Source organism: Aotus nancymaae, unplaced genomic scaffold, assembly GCF_030222135.1.
Source record: "Aotus nancymaae isolate 86718 unplaced genomic scaffold, 86718_ANA_hifiasm-v0.15.2.pri h1tg000028l, whole genome shotgun sequence".
Lineage (NCBI taxonomy): Eukaryota > Metazoa > Chordata > Mammalia > Primates > Aotidae > Aotus > Aotus nancymaae.
Genome location: NW_026988441.1, coordinates 10862199 through 10884235, shown reverse-complemented (window position 1 = coordinate 10884235; position 22037 = coordinate 10862199). Strand labels below are relative to the sequence as shown.

General features: G+C 54.8%; 1 protein-coding gene across 2 annotated transcripts; it reads right to left on the bottom strand.

The window, feature by feature from the left end:
- Positions 1-2402: 2402 nt before the first annotated feature.
- KCNN4 (potassium calcium-activated channel subfamily N member 4) lies at positions 2403-20880 on the bottom strand. Of its 2 annotated transcripts, XM_012446749.2 has the most exons (9): positions 20075-20880; positions 15360-15455; positions 13033-13460; positions 10566-10701; positions 7995-8105; positions 7402-7520; positions 6606-6675; positions 5187-5354; positions 2403-4733 (listed from the first exon to the last, which is right to left on the bottom strand). In XM_012446749.2, the coding sequence occupies exons 1-8, from the start codon at positions 20522-20524 to the stop codon at positions 5190-5192; spliced, it is 1575 nt and encodes a 524-aa protein (XP_012302172.1). In that variant the 5' UTR covers positions 20525-20880; the 3' UTR covers positions 2403-4733; positions 5187-5189. The 2 variants fall into 2 exon arrangements, with proteins under 2 accessions (XP_012302172.1, XP_012302173.1); XM_012446750.2 differs by lacking the exons at positions 2403-4733; positions 5187-5354 and having other exon boundaries at positions 6617-6675; positions 7388-7520.
- Between the last annotated feature and the right edge of the window lie 1157 nt (positions 20881-22037).

Genomic DNA, 22037 nt, shown 5'->3' with positions numbered 1-22037 from the left:
AGTAAAGGGCTCCAAAGAGAAGATAATGGACTAACCAGAGACAGGGGCAGCAGCTGGAGGTGGATATGGGCCCAGCAGAGAAAAGACATGGCTTTTGATCCCCCATCTAACTATGTTATGGAAACTTCTCAGTATCTATAAGGAAAAATGTTTAAGTACTTATTTTTCTTTTATCTGTGCGTGTGTGTGTGTGAAGTGTAACTTCAGTGTGGTAAAGTATATAAAGGGCACAGATCTTAAGTGTTCCAGGCAATGAATTTTTACCAATGTATATATCCATGTAACTGCTAATCAGAGAACATTTCCAGCACTCAGATATCTTCCTTGTGCCCTTTCTCTGTCAATTCCCTTGCTCCAGAAGCAACCACCCACCTGTTGCCAATCAAAAACAGGCACAGAGGCCAGGCATGGTAGTTCGCTCCTGTAATCTCAGCACTTTAGGAAGCAGAGGTGGGCGGATCACTTGAGGTCAGGAGTTCGAGACCAGCCTGAGCAACATAGAGAAAATACAAAATTAGCCCAGCGTGGTGGCGGGCGCCTGTAATCCCAGCTACTCAGGAGGCTGAGGCAGGAGAATCACTTGAACCTGGGAGGCGGAGGTTGCAGTGAGCTGAGATTGCACTCCAGCCTGGGCAACAAGAGCAAACCTCTGTCTCGAAAAACAAAAAACAGACACAGAGATTAGGTGTGTCTGTTTTTGAACTTCATGTAAATGAAATCCGTGTCAGTTAAAGAAAAAGAGCTAGGCATGGTGGCACACACCTATAGTCCCAGCTGCTTGGGAGGCTGAGGCGGGAGGATCACTTGAGTGCAGGAGTTCAAGGCTGCAGTGAGCTATGATTGTACCACTGTACTCCAGCCTGGGTGACAGAGCAAGACCCTGTCTCTAAAAAAATAAGAGCTGAACTCACAGCTAGACTTTCACAGGAGGGCAGCGGGAGGAATGGAAGGGCTTTGAGCATGGGAAGGGTGTGGGTGTTAGAAGGGTCCTCTGGGCAGTTGGGGGTTTCATGAAGGGGAAAGGCCCGTGACTGGCTGTATGAGCCTGGGAAAGCCCCTGCCCCTCTCTGGGCACCCAGTCCTCATGGGAGTGCAGGCAGAACAGAAATAGGAGAGGGAAGGAGCCAAAATCACCATGAGACTTTGACTCTGGAGGACAGAGCCCTCTGATTCATGTCTGCAGCCCAGCTCCTGGCCCAGGGCCTTCAGGAAGTGTTGATTTGGTGAGGAGGGTGCAAACCTGCCAGAAGTTGGGACATCCAGGCCTGAGCCCCACAGTGGAGAATGAGGGCAGGTGGGCCAGGGCAGAGCCAAGATAATTCAGAACACAGGATCTCTTGTATTTTCCAGGTTCTTGGTCAAAAGCCCCTTCTCACTGGTTCCAACCTTGCCTCAGCTGAAACCAGCATGGATGGCTTCAGGCCCTCCCAGGCATTCAGAGGTTTCATTTAGTGACATTCACTGAGGCCCTGTCTATACCAGGCCCTTGTTATTGAAGACACAATTGTGAACAAAAATGAAAATAGAGGCAGGGTGTGGTGGCTCGTGCCTATAATCTCAGCACCTTGGAAGGCTAAGGCGGGTGGATCATGAGGTCAGGAGCTCAAGACCATCCCGGCTAACATGGTGAAACACCATCTCTACTAAAAAAATACAAAAAATTAGCCGGACATGGTGGCACGTGCCTATAATCCCAGCTATTTAGGAGCCTGAGGCAGGAGAATCGCTTGAACCCAGGAGGCAGAGGTTGCAGTGAGCCAAGATCACGCCACTGCACTCCAGCCTGGGTGACAGAGTGAGGCTCCGTCTCAAAAAAGAAAATACAATGTGAAGATCTCTTGAGTGTCCGAATGGGCCAGGTGGCTAAGTGCTGGGGCTCTGGAGCCAGGCTGCCTGGGTCACATCCTGGCTCCAAACTTCTTTACTATGGCTTTGGGCAGTTACCTCTTCTGTAAAATGGGACCAACAGTGCCTACCTTGCCTCCTTTGATGAGATCACTTATTAAAAGGACTTAGCATGATGCTTGACCCAATGTTATTATTTGAGACAGGGTCTCACTTTGTCATCCAGGCTGGAGTGCAGTGGCATGGTCACAGCTCACTACAGCCTCAACTTCCCAGGTTCCTCAAGTGATCCTACCAGCTCAGCCTCCCAAGTAGCTGGGACCACAAGTGTGTGCCCCTATATCTGGTTAATTTGTTGTTGTTTGAGACGGACTCTCACTGTCACCCAGGCTGGAGTGCAGTGGTGCAATCTTGGCTCACTGCAACCTCTGCCTCCTGGGTTCAAGCAATTCTCCTGCCTCAGTTAGACTCCCAAGTAGCTGGCGCACACGACCACACCTGGCTAGTTTTTATATTTTTAGTAGAGACGGGGTTTCACCATGTTGGCCAGGCTGATCTCAAACTCCTGGCCTCAGGTGATCTGCCCGCCTTGGCCTCCAAAAGTGCTGGGATTACAGGCGTGAGCCACCGCGCCTGGCCAGACCCAATATGATTATTGTGATAGGGCTAGCTTTATGAGGCTGTAGGAGTGTCAGATAGGGCCTCCTGGAGGAGAGGATATGTAAGCTGAGGCCTGAAAGAGGCGTAGGAAGAAGTTTGCCAGCTAAAAGGGAGTGGGCAAGGAAAGAGTGGTCCCAGAAGAACAAGTTTGGCAGAGGCTTTGGCAACACTGCCAGGAGGGCTTCTTGCAGGGGAAGGGTGTCAGCAATTTCTGGAGGTCTCATCCATTTCCTTTCTTGAGTCCCCGCCTTTACTCCCCTGGTGGGCCGGCCTCCAGAGGAAGGGCAGTTTGTGGCAGTGGGTGGCAAAGGCCCCAGTTTAGCTCTCAGGGATGAAGGGGCGAGGCTGGCTGTGGACTTTAAGGGAAATCCAAAGATAGCTCAGCAGAAAGGGATGACTTGCAGCCCCATCTTTCCCTCCAGAGGAGGGAAGTAAGAATGAATCAGCCCCTCAAGCTGGAATGAAGCCATTGCGGGAAGTTAGTCTGGGGTTTGAGGCCCAAGGCCACTCTGCCTCTGACTCACCTTGGCAGTAGGGCGGGATGGGCGTGAATCTGAGCTCTGCAGCCTGGATTCCTAGCTTCCGGCTGGGGGCCCGAGGGGAGGCCTGGCTCCCCTTCAAACTCAGTTTCTATCTCTATGCAGTGGGGTAGGGAAGCTCCAAGAAGAGCCTTGATTCCTCAGTTTCTATATCTGTGCAGTGGGGTGAGGAGGATCAGGAGAGTGGTTATGGTGACTTATAAACAGAGCTGAGCACACAGTAGGGCCTCTGGCAGCATCAGCCCCCTCGTTTGCCCCCTTCCCTTTCACATCCTCTCTTGAGCGGATGTGAGACGGGTATGTGGGTGGTTTGGGGCGGTTTGGGGCTTTTGTTAGTCTCTTGATGGGTGAGTTGTCATCTAGATTCTGGTAAGGCATGAACAGAGGGAGAAAAGCAACAAAAAATCAGAAAAAGGGCAGCCATGTATTGTGTGTGAAAGTCAAAACCAATGATAAAAATGATTCTTGGCCAGGCACAGTGGCTCACACCTGTAATCCCGGCACTTTGGGAGGCTGACACAGGCAGATGGCTTGAGCCCAGGAGTTCAAGACCAGCCTTCACAACACAGTGAAACTCCATTGCTACTAAAAATGCAAAAATTAGCTGGGTGTGGTGGCAGGTGCCTGTAATCCCAGCTACTCGAGGGCTAAGGCAGGAGAATCGCTTGAACCCAGGAGGCGGAGGTTGCAGTGAGCAGAGATCATGCCACTGCACTCTAGACTGGGTGACAGAGCAAGACTCCATCTCAAAAAAAACAAAAGATTCTCTCTCACATATTTGGTTCTTACTAAATGCCTCTGGGCTACTCTGTTTTAACCTTCACAGCAGTTCCATGGGGAGGCAGTCCCATCTTACAGGTAAGGTAAACTGTTGAGAGGTGAAGCCACTTACCCGAGGTCACACAGCCAGTGGATGGCAGAACCAGGATTTGGACCCTGATCTATGTGAGTTCAAAGCCATTGTCTTTGCCTGAGATATGGGCAGGGGTTTGCTGAGGACTGCCCAGCCTACAGAGCTAGGAGGGCACTTAGGCGAGGAGGCCTCTGAAACAGGTTCAGACAGGGCAGCGGTCCTCCACCGGCCTGCCAGTTAGAAGTGTAGACGTGTTTAGAGGGAAATGTCAACTTCTGGCTTTGTTTAACATTTATTACAAAGATAAGAGCAGAGGCTGGTGAGTTACACTTCTTCCTCCCCCACCAGGTGTTCTCTGCAGCTCTGGGAAAATGGTGTCCTCTTTGTTGTCCCGCCAGGGTGTGCCACCTCCTGTCCCACCCCAGCCTCATACCCAGTGCTTCAGCTCGGCCAGCGGTAACTGAAGCCTCCCAGAATCCTGGATCCGGGCCCCCAGTGCCCTCTTCCCTGGAGACCCAGGAGTCCGACCTCCAGGCACCTCCACTTGTAACCTAGAGCTGGAGGTCGTCCATAGCAGCATAGTGAGAGTGTTTTTGATGAGGGTATGCAGAGTGGTGGTGTCCATGTTCCCACCTGGGGTCTCAGGTGGGCCAGGGCCTCCCCACTTCAGCCAGCGTCCCCTCCAGCAGCCGTCAGCGAGCCAACCCACTCCAAGCCAGGGCCCCCTTTGCTCTTTGCACTTGAGGTGCTTTGTTCAGGGCTGGGTCAGGAGTGGCAGAGAGGGCATCCATCACCTCAGTCCTGGGGAAATTAGCCTGATTCCTCCTCCCTGGGTCCTGGAGAGACAGAGAGACTGATGGGCAGACAGGCCAGGAAGAGGGGGAGCGAGAGCAGGACACACTGAGGTGCAGATGGAAACCGGCGGGCAGAGGTGGGAGGCGGAGGGTAGGTATCTCCAGACCCCGAGGCCAGGGTGTGGGAGGGACAGAGGCATTCAGATAGAGACATTGGATGGACAGAGCCAGAGAATGTGCCCAGGACAGGCAGAGAGAGAGAGAGAGCAAGCAAAGAGGGAGAAGGGCATCAAGCGTCAGTGAAGGGGAGAGTGAACATCTTTCTTCACTGCCAGTCCAGCCCTGAGCTGAGTCCTTTCTCCAGCCAGTGCCAGAGCTGATGAGAAAAGGGGGCCTTGTCTCCAGGCCATGCCCCGCCCCCTTGGCCACACAGGGTGCTGGCCACAGGAACCCTTCCTCCAGGATGCCTTCCTGCCCAGGTCCCAGCCCACTCACCAGCTACGTGGCCTCCTGGCTGGGTTCTGGAAGCTGCCGCGGCCCCAGGGCTGTGCTAAGCAGCTCGGTCAGGGCATCCAGCTTCCCTGCCAGCGTGTCAATCTGTTTCTCCAGGGCCCGGTGTGAGCTGCTCAGATTCAGCTGCAGGTCGTACAGGATCATGTGCATCTGAGAGGGAGGAGAGGGTCAGTGGCGTCAGGGGGCTGGGGTCGACCCCCGCCTGCTCCATAGGGAAAGGCAAAGGAAACATTGACTACAACCTTATGGTCCTCTTGGGATTATCCTCAATAACTGTTAACATGGATTGACCACCTACCACGTCCCAGCTACCTGCCCAGGTGTTTCCCGGTATGGTTTAAAATCCTAAAAGCCATGGGGAGTGGGAATCCTGTTCCCATCTTACAGCTGAGGAAACAGGCATGGAACAATTAAATGACATGCCCAAGGCAGCCCCTGAAATAAGACCTAGAACATAGTAGGTGCTCATTAAATATTTGTAGCATGGATGATACCCGACTTCAACATCCACACAGTCTTTGACTACATTCTCTCACTAGGACTCACAGCTTGATCCCTGAGGGTTTGTGAGTTTTCTATAGAAATTCTTGAATTGTGTATTTTTTGGCTTGATAACCTTCAGAAATTACCGCCTGCCCATTCCTGCAGATCTGGGCCACCGCCTCCTCACTGAGACGGGCCGTGCGGTTTTGGGACCTGCACCTGTGACTGTGCTTACCATGGCATTGGTGCCAGAGGCCACTGTTTGAACTGTCGTGGGCTAATAAGAAAAAGCAAAGGCCACGGGATAACCAGAAGGTGCTGTGAGCGGGGCCAAGGGGCTGTTGTGTCACTGTCCCTGAGCACTGGCGAAATCAGGCGGTCTCAGCAGAAGGAAGGGGCGGGTAGCTGAGTCACGCCTTGGCCGGCCAAGCTTGCGTGGAAGTCCCTGTGGCCCTGGGCACCCCCTCCACAGGAGCAGCAGAGATTGAGTTTTACGGAAACAATGCCACCTGTCTCCTTGTCAGTGTTGTTAATTTTAATTTTATTGGTTTTGCCATCTAAGGGCTTGGTTTGTAAATTTGCTTTGGTTTTATTGTATGAGTTGTAATTGGAAGGAATTTTATATCCGTCCACATGTAAGTAACTTAACCATAAAGATATTTTGAAACCAAACACTGGGGTTCTTTGTGCAATTTTTTTTTCTAAATTTATAAGGGATCTGTGCCTTGCGTGAACGTAAAAAGCTCTGTGTTGGATCATTCCTTCCTTCCTTCCTTCCTTTCATTCAACCACAGACCTTTACTGACAACCTGTGTGTGCCAGGCCCCTGCCAAGGTTCCCTGTTCTAGGGCCAGATTTCCATTCCTGTGGCCCCAACCTCCCCTTTCTTGGAGACCTCCTCCCACGGGATCCTTGTACCTTGGAGATGTCCACCATGGAGTTCACTTGTTCCCGGAGCTTCCTGTGTTTCAGCCGCACCTGGCGGAACCTGTGGGAAGAAGGGGAGTCAGTTGTACAAGCCTGTCCCTAAGCGTGGCTGTAGCTCAGGGGTGGGATGAAGGGAGGAGAAGCAAATGAAGAAACAACAAAGAAGAAAAGTTGGCCAGGCGTGGTGGCTCATGCCTGTAATCCCAGCACTTTGGGAGGCCGAGGCGGGCAGATCGCCTGAGGTCAGCAGTTCGAGACTGGCCTGGCCAACATGGTGAAAGCCTGTCTCTACTAAAAATACAAAAATTAGCCAGGTGTGATGGTGGGCGCCTGTAATCCCAGCTACTCGGGAGGCTGAGTCAGGAGAAACACTTGAACGTGGGAAGTGGAGGTTGCAGTGAGCCGAGATCGTGCCATTGCACTCCAGCTTGGGCAACAAGAGCGAGACTTCATTAGGAATCTTCACCCAAAAACAAAAAAAGAAAAGTTGTCAAAGAGCTGAAGGAGTGGGAGGGGATGACTGCACCCTGCATCCCCATGAGCCCCCATCCCCAGTAGAGACCCAGATACCCAGGTCCACAGACACGCCAAGATATGCAAAGACAAACCAGCACAGACATATAGAGGGTCATGCGTGGTCAGATCCATGTGGACAGGCTGTTATGTGAGACCACACCTGGGCATCCTGACCTGGACAGGCATGGACACCACACACACACAAGCCGTGCAGAGAGGTGACTGGGACATGGGTGCACACAAATACATGCGCATACAAAGCAGCCCTCACGCGTTGATGGCAGCCAGCAGCCTGCGCTGATGCCTGCGGGCGGCTCGGGACTCCTTCCTGCGAGTATGTTTGTAGAACCTCCAGGCTTCTTGCAGCACTCGGGCAGCGGACTCCTTCATCTGGGGGTGGGTGGGGTACAGTGTCAGTGGAGATAGACCCTTGGGGCTCTGGGAAGGCAGGGCTAGAGCTGGGACTCTTGGGTCCTAGGGGAAGCAGGGTGGTGGGAAGGCTGGACTCGTGCCTCTTGAAAGAGGGGTGTGCCGACCGGGCATGGTGGCTCATGCTTGTAATGCCAGCACTTTGGGAGGCCAAGGCACGTGGATCATAAGGTCAGGAGTTTGAGTCCAGCCTGACCAACATGGTGAAACCCTGTCGCTACTAAAAATGCAAAAATTAGCTGGGCGTGATGGCGCACGCCTATAATCCTAGCCACTTAGGAGGCTGAGGCAGGAGAATCACTTGAACCTGGTAGGCGGAGGTTGCAGTAAGCCGAGATCAGGCCACTGCACTCCAGCTTGGGCGACAGAACAACTCCATCTCAAAAAAAAGAAAGAAAGAGGGGTGTACTGTGGGTGCCATATGCCCGTCCTCACCTCTTTGGCATACTGGATATCCATCATGAAGTTGTGCACATGCTTCTCCGCCTTGTTGAACTCCAGCTTCCGGGCCACCACGGCCACCAGCAGTGCTGTGCAGCAGACCCCCTGTGGGCAGAACAGGCCCTGTGGCATGACAATGTGCCACCGACTCCCTCCTAAACCTGCCCAACAGCCACAGAAAGCAGGTATAACCATCCCTGGTTGACAGATAAGCAAATAGGCTCAGAGAGGAGAGCCAAGGTCCCCAGCTCAGAGTGGTGGTGCTAGAATCGTAAGTCGTTTATGTCCGAGCCCAAATTTGATGCATAGTATTCACGCCCGCAGGATGGGCTCTTTCATGAAGGGTATGATTGGAGGAGCAAGGGAAGGCTGGGTTCTGGGCCAAAGGCAGGCCTCTGGGTCCTCATTGCTGACGTGGTCCGCCACTGTGTTGTGGAGTGTCCCTCCTCCTCCCACTCCCACAGCCACTTCCTAGCTCCAGCCCTGTCCTCTCCTTCCTGGACCATCTCCAGCCTCCCACTCACCCTCCCCTAACCCCCTTGGCCCACTCTAATCTCCTAGGCTTCCGCTGCCCTGAACTTCTCAGCCTGGCTCCCAAGGCCTTCCAGGGTCCACGCCTCCCATCCAGACAACTCAGCCCTGACTCCATCCACACAGCCCTCCCTGAGCACCTTCCTCTGTACATTCTCCTCCCTTTCTTCTCCCAGTGCTCCTAGTCCTTCAAGGCCTTCCAATCCCTAGCTGCTCATAGCACCTGCTCACCTGTCCCCATGTTAGAATGAGTCCTCCTTGGAAGTATCCTACACCCTATAGTTTCAGCTCTTGATCACTCAGAACAACTTCCAGTCACAAACACTGGCTCCAGGGGACTGCCTGGGTTCCAAGGCCAGCTCTGAGCAACTTATTTAATCTCTCAGTATTTCAGTGTCTCATCTGTGAAATGGGCAGAGCCTCACAGGGTTACTGAGTGGATTTCATGAGTTACCCCTGTTATGTGTTTAGGGCAGAGGCTGGCACAGAGTATGTGCTCAGTAAAAGTAAGCTATGATGACTCAACCGTGCCGTGGAGCCTTTCTGCCAGGAGCAGGCTGTGAGCATCTCTCTAGGTTTCTGTTTCTCCTTTTGCCTAATGAGGGAGGTCCTGAGTGGCTCTGCAGGTCCCTGACTGAGTCTCTGCCCCTCTTCCCTTGCTCCAAAGACTCATCACTGGGGGAGTGGAGATCACCACATCCTTCACTTGTGCACCCAGGGATTGGGGGGATCAATATGTCCTTCCTGAGCCCACATCTGGGCTAGGAGCTAGTGGCTTGGGTCCCCGAGGGTGACAGGAACCAGATCTTGTAGGGAGGTGAAGGTCAAGGCATTAGGTTCTGGTCTCTAGAGGGGGCCAGGGCTGGGGGTGAGGACCTGAGTGACTGGGTCTATGGAGGTAAGGAGGTAGATGTCAGGGTTCAGGAAGAGGCTGACTCAGGGGCTGCAGAGCCTCTGCCTCATCCTTAAGGGCACAGGAGCTGGTGTGGGGGTAGCTGGATGCCTGGGCACCCCCAGACCTTTTTACTGAGCACTTCCTGTGGGCTGGGCACTGTTGGAAGTGCTTTACGTGGTTGAACCCATCAATCATCTCAGCAAGCCCATGGGGAGTCGCTAGCTCAGCATCCCTGTTTCACAGATGAGGAAGGAGGCCCAGAGAGATCACGTGGCTTGCCTAAGCTCCCCAGCCAGGAAGTGGCAGAAGCAGGATTTGGACCCAGGTAACCTGGCCCCACAGGCATGCACTTGGTAACTGGACTCTGCACCCTTGATGGAGGCTGGGAGACGATTTCTGGGTTCTAAAAGAAAATGGGTCTTCGAAGTCAGGAGCCTGGGTTTCTGAGGAGGATAAGGGATGGAGTCCTAGTTTCTAGGCTCCTAGTTTCTAGAGAGAGCAAGGACTTAGGGGCTGGATTCCTAGGTCTGATTTTTAATTTAATTTATTATTATTATTATTTGAGATGGAATCTTGCTCTTGTTGCCCAGGCTGGAGTGCAATGGCATGATCTTGGCTCACTGCAGCCTCCGCCTCCTGGGTTCAAGTGATTCTCCTGCCTCAGCCTCCTGAGTAGCTGGGATTACAGGCACGCGCCACCATGCCCAGCTAATTTTTTGTATTTTTAGTAGAGACGGGGTTTCACCATGTTGACCAGGATGGTCTCGATCTCTTGATCCACCCGCCTTAGCCTCCCAAAGTGCTGGGATTACAGGCGTGAGCCACCGCGCCCGGCTTTTATTTTATTTTTTAGAGACAGGGTCTCACTCTATCACCCAGGCTGGAGTGCAGTAGAACGATCATAGCTCACTGTAACCTCAAACTCTTGGGCTCAAGTAATCCTCCCATCTTGGCCTCCCACAAGGTTGGGATTACAGGTGAGTATCTTGGTCTTAAAGAGAGAACGTGGCTGTGGGGGCCCCAGACACTCAAGTTTCTTAGGAGCTGTCCCTGAGAGCCTGGGTTGCCTCCATGACTTCCTGGGGTCCTAGGATGACCAGTTTGGGATAAGGATCGGTCCCCAAGAGGGTTGTACTCACCATGACTCCAGTGCAGAGGCAGACGATCTTGCCCCACATGGTGCCCGGCACCACGTCACCATAGCCAATGGTCAGGAATGTGATGGGGATCAGCCACAGTGTGTCGGAGAGGTGCCCGGTGGCGTTAACAGCCTGCCTATGGGGAAGGGTGGATTAGTTCTGAAACCCTACCATGGAGGCTTCCATGACATCCCCTCCCCTCCGCTTCCCTCCACTCCCCATATGCACCCATAGTCCTAAGAATCACCTGGACAAAAACCCAATCAGTTCTGAGCTTCGGAAAGCCTGCCTGGCTTTCAGCTGTGTGACCTGGGCAAGTTGCTTAGCCACTCTGGGATTTGAGACTGGGTCTAGCCAATCTCCATGCCGGTATGGTCTCAGTTAGGCTACCTGGGTTGCTGCATTCAGAGCACTCGGTTGAGGGTAGAGAGTCGAGATGGGGACAAAACCCAGTCAGACCCTCACAGGCAGCTGCATCCACCCAGAGGAAGGAGTGTATTTTTCCAGTTTCCACAAAGATGCTGTGTGGTCCAGAAGTGGCCCTATCAGGACCAGAAAGAACTCTAAAGAGGCTTGGTGGGACTCTGCCTTCCTTTCCTCTCACTTCACAGAACAAGACATTTAGGTCCAGCCATGGAAGGGTTGAAATGTTGAGATTTGTCCAACTGTGTCCACGGGCCCCTTGCAGCAACATCAGCAGGGAAAGCGCATATATGAGGACCCCAGACACCCCAGCCCACCAGGTTAGAGTTTCTAGGAGCAGAGATGGAATCTGCGCTGTTCACAAACCCCACCACCCTCATTCTAGTTTCGGGATTTCTGCCCTGGAATTTTGAACTTTGACTTCCTCCCTGTTCTCCCATTTTTCAGATGAGAAACATGATGGGGGGATTATTCATTAATCCTTATTCTGACCAATTTCCCAGTTAGGAAAACTAAGATCCTGGGAGGTGAAGGAGTTTAAAATCATGACAGAGGCCAGGCGCAGTAATCCCAGCACTTTGGGAGGCCGAGGCAGGAGGATCACTTGAAATCAGGGGTTTGAGACCAGCTGAATATGGGGACATGGTCTCTTCTAAAAATACAAAAATGACAGTCACAGTGGCTCACACCTGTAATCTCAGCACTTTGGGAGGCTGAGGCGGGTGGATCACCTGAGGTCGGGAGTTCAAGACTAGCCTGGCCAACATGAAGAAACCCTGTCTCTACTAAAAATACAAAAAAATTAGCTGGGCATGGTGGTGCATGCCTGTAGTCCCAGCTACTTGGGAGGCTGAGGTAGAAGAATCACTTGAACCTGGGAGGTGGAGGTGGAGGTGAGCTGAGATCATGCCATTGCATTCCAGCCTGGACAACTAGAGCAAAAAAACTCTGCCTCAAAAAAAAAAAAAACTTAGCCAGGCGTGGTGGCACACACCTGTAATCCCAGCCACTCGGGAGGCTGAGGCATGAGAATCGCTTGAAGCTAGGAGGCAGAGGTTGCAGTGAGCAGAGATCGTGCCACTGCACTCTAGCCTGGGTGATAGAGACTCCATCTCAAAAAAAAAAAAAAAAAAAACTGAGGGAGACTACAGATGGTGGAACATGACACTCATTTTTCAGATGTGGAAACCGAGGCTCAGAGAGGAGAGATCTAAAGCCAGAGCTTCTCATTCTCCTCCTGCCCTCAGGGATCTTTGCCACATATACTAGACCAGAGGTTCTCAATCTTGGGTGGGCCATAGACTCACCTGGAGGGCTTGCTAAAGCGGATTGCTGGCCCTACCCCCCAGGATTCAGTAGGTCTAGAAGGGACCTGAGAATTTTTATTAGCAAGTTCGCAGGTGATGCTGCTGGTCCTGAAACCACACTTTGAGAGTCCCTGGCCAAGATCACTCCCAACCTCTTTCTCTGTAAGGGACAGAAATTGAAGCCTGGCATCGGGTTACACAGCATAGAGCTGACAGCCAGGATCTAGTTCTGACTCCCGGCATGGGATTATTTTCCAGAGCAGCTCCAAATCATCCCCTTCCTAGGGTCACAGAAAGCACCTACCTACAGTGCATTCTGTGCTAATTTGGAAAATGTGTCCCTTTCCTCCAAGGCAGAGGTAACCCTTTAGCCAGGTCCCGGAGACAGGTTTGGAGACAGAACAGATGGCCTGGAAACCTGAGGCAGTAGAGGTCCGGGAGCCGGAAGGGAACGGCTTCCTAGGGTCCGTATGTGCGTTTGGAGAGACTGAAGGTTGCACGTGGAGGATTTTGGCTGGGGGCTTGTCTGTTGGTTCCTCTCAGCCAGTTGATGGGAGTGTGGGCAAATTTTAGCCAGCAAGAGGAAAGGGGTTCAGAGTGTGAACTTTCTCCATTGCTTGGTCCTAGGGGACCTCAACCTGCACGGCGGTACAGGATGGCTGCTGTGGCTGTCCGGGTTCCGGGTGCCCTCCGCTCCCCTTCCCTCCCCTGCGCATTTAGGCCTCCAGCGCCCTCACCTCTCAGCCACGGACAGCACCCAGGCGGTGGTCAGCCAGAGGCCGAGCGTGAGGCCGAGCAGCAGGCGGCCGGGGTGCGTGTTCATGTAAAGCTTGGCCACGAACCAGTGGCGGAAGCGGACCTGGTTGAGAGCGCCGATGCTGCGGTAGGACGCGTTGAGCAGGACCCCGCTGCGCAGGAGCACGGCGCGGGGCACCAGGTAGAGGCGCAGCAGCATGGCCAGCGACAGCAGCGCTTCGCCCTGGCTCAGGAATCCCGGCCAGGGCTGCGGCGAGGTCAGCGGCGACCCTGAACCCTGCGCGCACGGCGGGCCCCCCACAGGCGCCGGGTGCAGCCCGCACACCGCCAGCTCCAGCAGGATCTGCGCCGCCTGCCGCCCGGTCAGCGCCACGCGCCAGTCCCGCAGCCCGTTGTCGGTCATGAACAGCTGCCGGGAAGGGGCCGAGAAGGGAGGGTTCAGGCGCAGGTCAGGCGCGGGTCAGGCGGCGGCCCGCGCCTGCCTGCGCCCTGAGATAAGTGGGGTGTGCCTGCCTGGCCGGGAGCGAGGGAGATAGCGCTGGGAGGGAGACGGATAGGGAGGGAGCGGGACAGACTTGAGGAAGACATCTCTCCACTTCTTCCTCCTTTCCCCCACCACCCACCCCACTAGGTTCAGCCCACTTCCAACCTCACGGAGCGCCGACTGTGCACCTGGCATTGTTCTATGTGCAAAGGACACACAGTGAACCAAACAGAACCCCTGCATCCTGGAGCTTGCATTCCACATGCCTGGAGCTCGCTCCTACTCCGTTTCGGGTGACACATGTAATAATAATAATACTATCAGCAATAACAAAGCCATGGACCGAGGGCGATGGCTCACACCTGTAATCCCATCACTTCGGGAGGCTGAGGTGGGTGGATCACCTGAGGTCAAGAGTTCCAGACCAGCCTGGCCAACATGGTGAAACCCCGTCTCTACTGAAAAATACAAAAATAATCGGAGCATGGTGGTGCACACCTGTAGTCCCAGCTACTCGGGAGTCTGAGGTAGGAGAGTCACTTGAACCTGGGAGGCAGAGGTTGCAGTGAGCCGAGATCTTGGCACTGCACTCCAGCCCGGGTGACAGAGTGAGACTCCAACTCAAAATAAACAAAAAAAAACACAAAGCAATAAGAAAGTCAGCATGTACTGGGCACTGTGGATACGCCAGGCACCACTCTGTCCCGTTTACATGTTGTGACTCAGTAAATGCTTACAGCCCAGTGAGATTGTTATTATTGCCCCCATTTTATAGATGTGGAAACTGAGGCCTGGGTCCCTCCCATGGGGAATGGCGCACTGGGCTACAGGCCACTTAACTGCTCTATGATAAGATGATAATGTGCGCTGTTTACTTAACACCTCTATGTACCAGGCACTGCTCAGAGAATTGCCACACATGGCCAATAATCCCCATTTTATATGCAAAGTTGTGATAGGAGAGGGGCAAGGGGGAAAAGGAATGGAGTAACAGGATCTGGGCGATGAAGGATGGGTTGTATCTGGGTGAGACCCAAGGTGGAGTATGGATGGGGAGAGTTCCTGGGTCTGGGGCATGGGGAGGTTACTGGCACAGAGATAGGGTGATCAGGAGTGGGCACCCCTGGGACCGGGCCGGGTGTGGTGGCTCAAGTCTGTAATCCTAGCCCTTTGGGAGGACAAGGCAGGCAGATTGCCTGAGCTCAGTAGTTGGAGACCAGCCTAGGCAACATAGTAAAACCCTGTTTCTACTAAAATAAAATAAAAAAAATAGCTGGGCGATGTGGCACGTGTCTGTAGTCCCAGCTATTTGCAAGACTGAGGCACAAGAATTGCTTTAACTCAGGAGGTAGAGGTTGCTGTGAGCAGAGATTGTGCCTCTGCACTCCAGTCTGGGCAACAGAGCAAGACTCTGCCTCCAAAAAAAAAAAAAAAAAAAAAAAGAGTGCGCACCCCTGGGGCCTTAGGTTGCTTGGGGACTGGATTGGGGATGAATGTTGGAGCACAGGGATCTGGGAGGCTGAGGTTGCCTGGGGCACAGTGGACAGAGGCCTGGGGGCAGAAGCAGCGCTGCAGGGGCGCTCTCAGCATCCGTGAGTGTGCAAGGGGGGGCCGGGGGCCACAGGGGAAGAGCGGGGCTGGTCGGCAGGTCCTGCCTGTCTGCTCTTGGTTCAGCTCATCTGGGTGGGTGAGGGTGTGGGTGCAGCATCTGAGGCGGAGGAACCTCATTACTCAGATCAGGAGGAGGAGGAGAGTGGAAAGTGTGAGCTGACAGGGCACTGCGGGGGTTGGGGGAGCAAGGCTGAGGTGCGGGGCCTGCCCTACCTGGACCTCTTTGGCGTGGAAGGCCACGATGAGGCAGAGGAGTAAGAAGGTGGAAATGCTGATAATGCATTTAACCAGGAACAGGTACAGCGCCCACTGTCGGGAGGGACAGAAACGGGGGTGAGATCCCAGGTGTCTCTCCACCTGGCCAGTCCCCTTTTCTTTCCTTCAAAACCACCATTTTTTTCTTGATTCCCAATCTTCCTAGCCAAGCTCCCCTGCAGTCCAATCCCTCTTGATGTGTCGGTTCTGAGGAAGTCTCAAAACCATCGTCTGGGCCTACAGCGGTGGCTCACACCTGTAATCCCAGCACTATGGGAGGCCGAGGCAGGAGAATCATCTAAGGTCAGGAGTTTCCAACCTGCCCTGGCCAACGTGGTGAAACCCCATCTCTACTAAAAGTACAGAAATTAGCTGGGTGTTTAATCCCAGCCACTTGGGAGGCTGAGGAATCAGAATCGCTTGAACCTGGGAGGTGGAGGTTTCGGTGAGCTGAGAGGTGGCACCACTGCACTCCAGCCTGGGCAACAGAGCGAATCTCCATCTTGAAATAAGCAAACAGACAAAAAACCCACCATCATCTGGTCCCCAGGAATGCTCTTTCTCTCCAATAGGACAACGCTGTCCAGATGCTGGTGTCTACCCTCTTCCTCAGCTCTTCTCCCGAGACCCATACCCATGAAGGAGAACCTTGAAACTCATATTCCTTCTTATTCCTGTCCCGTTCCCGAGACCCATACCCGTGAAGGGGAAGCTTGAAACTCACATTCCATCTTATTCCTGTCCCGTTCCCCATCAAGACTACTTCTCCAGCTGTGTGTGTAAGGGGTGTCTAGAAAAAGACATCCAGCCTCTAGAGAGTGCCCCCTCCCCTTCCCTTCCTACCCAGCTGGTGTTGCCCTAGAAACCAACTTCAATCATCCCCAACCCCAAATGTGGAAGAACGCAGAAACTACCATTCGATCCTCAAGGACTGAATCACGCCCTTTCCTGCCCTCATCCAGAGAGCCGAGTCCCTGAGCCCTGAGCCTCAGCTCTGAGACAGCCCCCTCAGTTCTGCCCCCTGCACCTCACCGCCCCCACCCTGCCCCTCTCTGCTGGCTCTAAGCCCAGGGCAGCTCTGGCCGGAAGCACAGGGCTTCCAGAAACCACAGAGAGACTGTTGTTGCTTTTCCCTCCCCTCTTTATGTGGCACAACCTTGAAGGAATCTAGGATTCTGGAGAGAGGGACTTAGAAGGGACTGGGGCTGTTGGATTTCCTAAGAGGGGTTGGCCCCAGTCTAGCTGGTTATTTGCAGGGGAATGGGGACCACCTGGGTATCCTTACAGAGCACTGCACCTGTTTCTCCTAAAAGGGCCGCCAGCTCCCCAGGCTGGGCCAGTGCCCCGCCTCTGAGCAGGGGAAGAGGGCCAGTTTCCTGCCCCAGGGGCCTGTTCCCCTACCTCCTACCTGAACAATGGTGGTGTTGTCACCAGCCCTCCCCCACCATCTATGGTCCCTGGTTCCCTGCCTCCTTCCTCAGTCTGTCTCAGCTCCCCACACTGCAGTTCGCTTCTCTGGTGGTCCCCTCTGCTTTTCCAGTTCCTCTTCCCCCAAATCCTGGACCTGTCCGCACTTGGGCCTACACTTTGGTCTCTGAATTTCCCTGTCTCTAGGGATGGTTGTCTCTGTCTCTCCGTGTGTTTTGAGGGTCTCTGTTTCTCTTGGCTTTTCTAACACTCTGTGTGTATCTCTCACTGGTGGATTTCTCAGCAGCCCGACAGCCCTCTGTCTTTCTTTTTAGCTGTACCTCTCTTTCTGCATCTTTGTCTCCATCTCTCTTTTTCTCTCCATGTATCTCTGTATCTCTGTGTCTCTGTCTCTCTCCGTACCTCTTCCCATCCCCCCTCCTCCACCCCACCTGGTGCTTTTGGATCTCTCTATCTGGTTCCCTTGGACTCTCTGCCAGCCCCTCCCCCTGGGGAGCAGGTGTCTGGGTCCTTTGCAGAAATAAGTTCATTCGATTGAGATGGAGGTGGGAAGGGGACATGGATGTTACTAACAGATCCCTCAAATGGGGGACTGAGGAGCTGTGGCTCAGGCCTGTAATCCCAGCACTTTGAGGCAGGAGGATTGCTTGAGTCCAGGAGTTTAAGACCAGCCTAGACAACAAAGCAAGATCCCATCTCTACAAAAATAAAAAATAAAATAAAATAAATTTAAAAGGGTAGAGGATGACCCTTAGGGTCATGTATTTTAACCCTCACCCCAATTTACAGATGGGGAGATTGAGGTTCAGAGATTTGCAACAGCTTTCCCAAGGTCCCACTGATAGAGACGGTGGCCTGGCCATGGTGGAGGGCAGGGAGAAATGAGGGGTGAGAAAGCAGAGGGGGAGGTGGGGTAGGAAGGACCCCCGTCTCTTCCCATCTGCCAGGGTCATTGTGTTCCCACCTCGGCTGCTGGGCGTGGTGATTCGGCGTGGGAGCGGAGGGCAGGCCCCGGCCATGCTTCCTGTTGGCATGGGATTCGGTGGCCCCACCCCCTCAGTGCCCGCCGCCGGCCAGAGGAAGCTGCCTGCCTGACCCTCCACGTGGCTCTTGGTCACTCCAGAGCTGCCCACCACACCCTCCAGATCCAAGTCAGAACATCAGACCCTCAGGAATCTACCCGACATTCAAATCAGTGTCCACCGCTGGCCCTACCAGCCCAGTTCCACAACCCTTCCCCCAGAGAGGTCTCCAGCCCCTCCTTTCCTGTTGAGCAAGTCTGTTCTCCCCTCAAGCCACTTATTCCAATCCTTGTCCTTCATCTGCCCTGATCACTGGCCTGACCAGGGCTGGAATGTGACAGGGGCCTGCTGAGACCTGTCCTGACCCCACCTTTCCCTTCCCAACTCACCAGGATCTTCAGAGTCAGCCCTTATGCCCCAAAGACATTCCAAGCCCCCTTCTTCTCAAGATTCAGGAGTCCAGGACCCCGCCCCTACTCCCCTGGTACCTAGGAGTCCAGGACCCCGCCCCTCCTCCCCTGGTACCTAGGAGTCCAGGACCCAGCCCCTCCTCCGCTGGCACCTAGGAGTCCAGGACCCAGCCCCTCCTCCCCTGGTACCTAGGAGTCCAGGACCCAGCCCCTCCTCCTCTGGTACCTAGGAGTCCAGGACCCAGCCCCTCCTCCCCTGGCACCTAGGAGTCCAGGACGCAGCCCCTCCTCCCCTGGTACCTAGGAGTCCAGGACCCAGCCCCTCCTCCCCTGGTACCTAGGAGTCCAGGACCCAGCCCCTCCTCCCCTGGTACCTAGGAGTCCAGGACGCAGCCTCTCCTCCCCTGGTACCTAGGAGTCCAGGACGCAGCCCCCTCCTCCCCTGGCACCTAGGAGTCCAGGACGCAGCCCCCTCCTCCCCTGGTACCTAGGAGTCCATGACCCAGCCCCTCCTCCCCTGGTACCTAGGAGTCCATGACCCAGCCCCTCCTCCCCTGGTACCTAGGAGTCCAGGATGCAGCCCCTCCTCCCCTGGTACCTAGGAGTCCAGGACCCAGCCCCTCCTCCCCTGGCACCTAGGAGTCAGGCCACTGTAAGCCTACCCTGACACAATTTCCCTAACTAATCAGCATGTTGCTGTGGGGAGAAATTGGGCTTGTTAACAGTGGGGACTGGGTTGGGGTGGGACGGGGGAGGCAGCTGGGGAAGTTTGTTCCCATTTCCCATCCCCACCCCGGCCAGGTTCTTCTGCCCTTTGCATCTGAGGCATTAGGTAAATGCTAGAGGCTAGATAAGGACCAAAGAGCTGCCGCCTCCTAGAAGAACTTCGTCGTTCCTCCACCCTTCACCCCACTTGGGGCTACCTCTCCCCTTATAGGCTCTTGGGGGACTTGAGTGTCTGACCAGCCACCCTCTGGCCTCCCGGGGTCCTGGACCTCTGGCCATCTATTGCAACATCTTCAAAGACTGAAACACTGAGACGAATATTCCCTTCCTTTTGCAGAGAAGGCCCCAGCAACTAACTCTCTCTGCTCCCAGGAGTCCCAGCCAAAGCCTCTCCTCTCTCAGACCCAAGAGTCTAGGCCCCCAACCCCTCCTCCCTCAGACCCAAGAGTCTAGGCCCCCAACCCCTCCACCCTCAGACCCAAGAGTCCAGGCCCCAACCCCTCCTGCCTCAGATCCAGGAGTCCCGACCCCCAGCCCCTCCTCCCTCGGACCCAGGAGTCCCGACCCCCAGCCCCTCCTCCCTCAGACCCTTGGACCCAGGAGTCCCGACCCTCAGCCCCTTCTCCCTCGGACCCAGGAGTCCCGACCCCCAGCCCCTCCTCCCTCGGACCCAGGAGTCCCGACCCCCAGCCCCTCCTCCCTCGGACCCAGGAGTCCTGACCCCCAGCCCCTCCTCCCTCGGACCCTCGGACCCAGGAGTCCCGACCCTCAGCCCCTTCTCCCTCGGACCCAGGAGTCCCGACCCCCAGCCCCTCCTCCCTCGGACCCAGGAGTCCCGACCCCCAGCCCCTCCTCCCTCGGACCCAGGAGTCCCGACCCCCAGCCCCTCCTCCCTCGGACCCTTGGACCCAGGAGTCCCGACCCTCAGCCCCTTCTCCCTCGGACCCAGGAGTCCCGACCCCCAGTCCCTCCTCCCTCGGACCCAGAAGTCCTGATGACCCCCAGTCCCTCCTCCCTCAGACTGACCCTCAGCCCCTCTTCCCTCAGACCCAGGAGTCCCGGCTCGCAGCCACCAGGCCCCACTCACCGAGCACCCCCCGAACCACAGCATCTCTGCATGCAGCACCATGAGTCCGATGCCAATTCCCGCCAGCGCCAGTGCCCAGCCGGCCAGAGACTTCTCCTGCTCCAGCAAGTGCTTTCGGCGCCTCAGGGCCCCCAGGCCAAGCACCAGATCCCCGCCCATGGCCCCCGGGGTCTTGGGGCTCAGCCAGCTTCCTGCCCAGGGTCCCCTACCTCGCAGCATGCACAGGGCAGCCACTGTGGCTTGCAGGTCGTCAGCCTGCTCTGCTGGCTCCGGGACTTTTGCTCTGAGGCACAGCAGAGCCCTGTGCCCTCTGGGGAGTGGTGACGGCCAGGCAGGGCGGGGAGGGGCAGGGGAGGCCTCAGGGTAGGGGGAGGCTCCCCAGCCCCCCCCTTTCGAGACTAAGGAGGGGCAGGGGTGTGTCTTAGGGCAGAGCGAAGAAGAGACATCCATCCACGTGGAGAAAGACACACACTGACACACAATGGGCTTTGTCACACACAACGGTCTGTACCTTGTGACACACACCTCCACTCACCGCACCCAGACACTGCAGGACATTTCACGGCCCAAGACGGAGACTAACACACCATGGCACATAACACAACCTACACAGAGTGACTCACAACTCCCAGCAAACTCTGAAACCCACAGCCACACCCAGACACCACACACATGGTGTGACACACACCACCACTCAGCAAGGCAGGCAGCATCCCGCGGCGCACACACCCACCCAAACACTGTCCACACACAGGCACAAATATTACACTCAAAGTTGTCAAACTTTCTTTTTTTTTTTTTAGACGGAGTCTCACACTGTCACCCAGGCTGGAGTGCAGTGGTATGATCTCGGCTCACTGCAACCTCTGCCTCCCGGGTTCCAGCAGTACTGCTGTCTCAGCCTCCCAAGTAGCTGGGACTACAGGTGCCCGCGACCACAACCGGCCAAGTTTTGTATTTTTAGTAGAGACCAGGTTTCACCATATTGGTCAGGCTGGTCTCGAACTTCTGACCTCAGGTGATCCGCCTGCCTAGGCCTCCCAAAGTGCTGGGATTACAGGTGTGAGCCACTGCATCCAGCCCATAACTTACTCTGACACACATCCAAACAGCACAAATCAGATGATGCACATCTGTGGCCACACAAACACAACATACACCAAGTGTTACACAAACACACAACATATGTTAAAGTAGTGACACCCTGACACCACACACCACACACCTATGTTACCACTGTGCAGTCTTCAGTTTCACAAACACTACACACCCTTGGAATGAAACCCGATACGTGCAGGCACACAACACTTAGGGACATACCTAGAGCAGCCCGCAGTCGCCCAGCACCAAGGGAAATGCACACACTTCGTGGCGCCTGGCGACTCCAACACAAGTGCTCGCAGTGATGATTCACAACACACACCGATCCAGCATGCCCGGTGCACGATGCGATTCAAACGTACGGTCAGAGGACAAGCTGAGTGGATGCAGAGACCCACAAGGTACAGCGACACCGGAGAAACCCAACCAGCACATGCCTGAGGCAAGATGATTCTGACATATTCTGGCCACACAGGACACGACCCAGGACAATGCCCCGGGGAAGGGGGGTGGGGTTGGACTTACAGAGGCCCCAATGCCCAAATGCAACGTAACGGCTGGGTGCCGTGGCTTGTGCCTGTAATCCCAGCAGTTTGGGAGGCTGAGGTGGGAGAACTGCTTGAGCCCAGGTGTTTTGAGACCAGCCTGGGCAGCATAGCAAGATCCCATCTCCAAAACAAACAAAAACAACAAAAAACAACATACACCATCACCTCCGACCCATAAGCCACACCCAAACATCACATGCGATACCTCCACGTGACCCAGCACGTATATTCCAGCATGCGTGGCCACACAAACAACAGACATGGAGTAACATGCCAGCACGCAGAGACGGAAAACACATAGACACACATTTCCC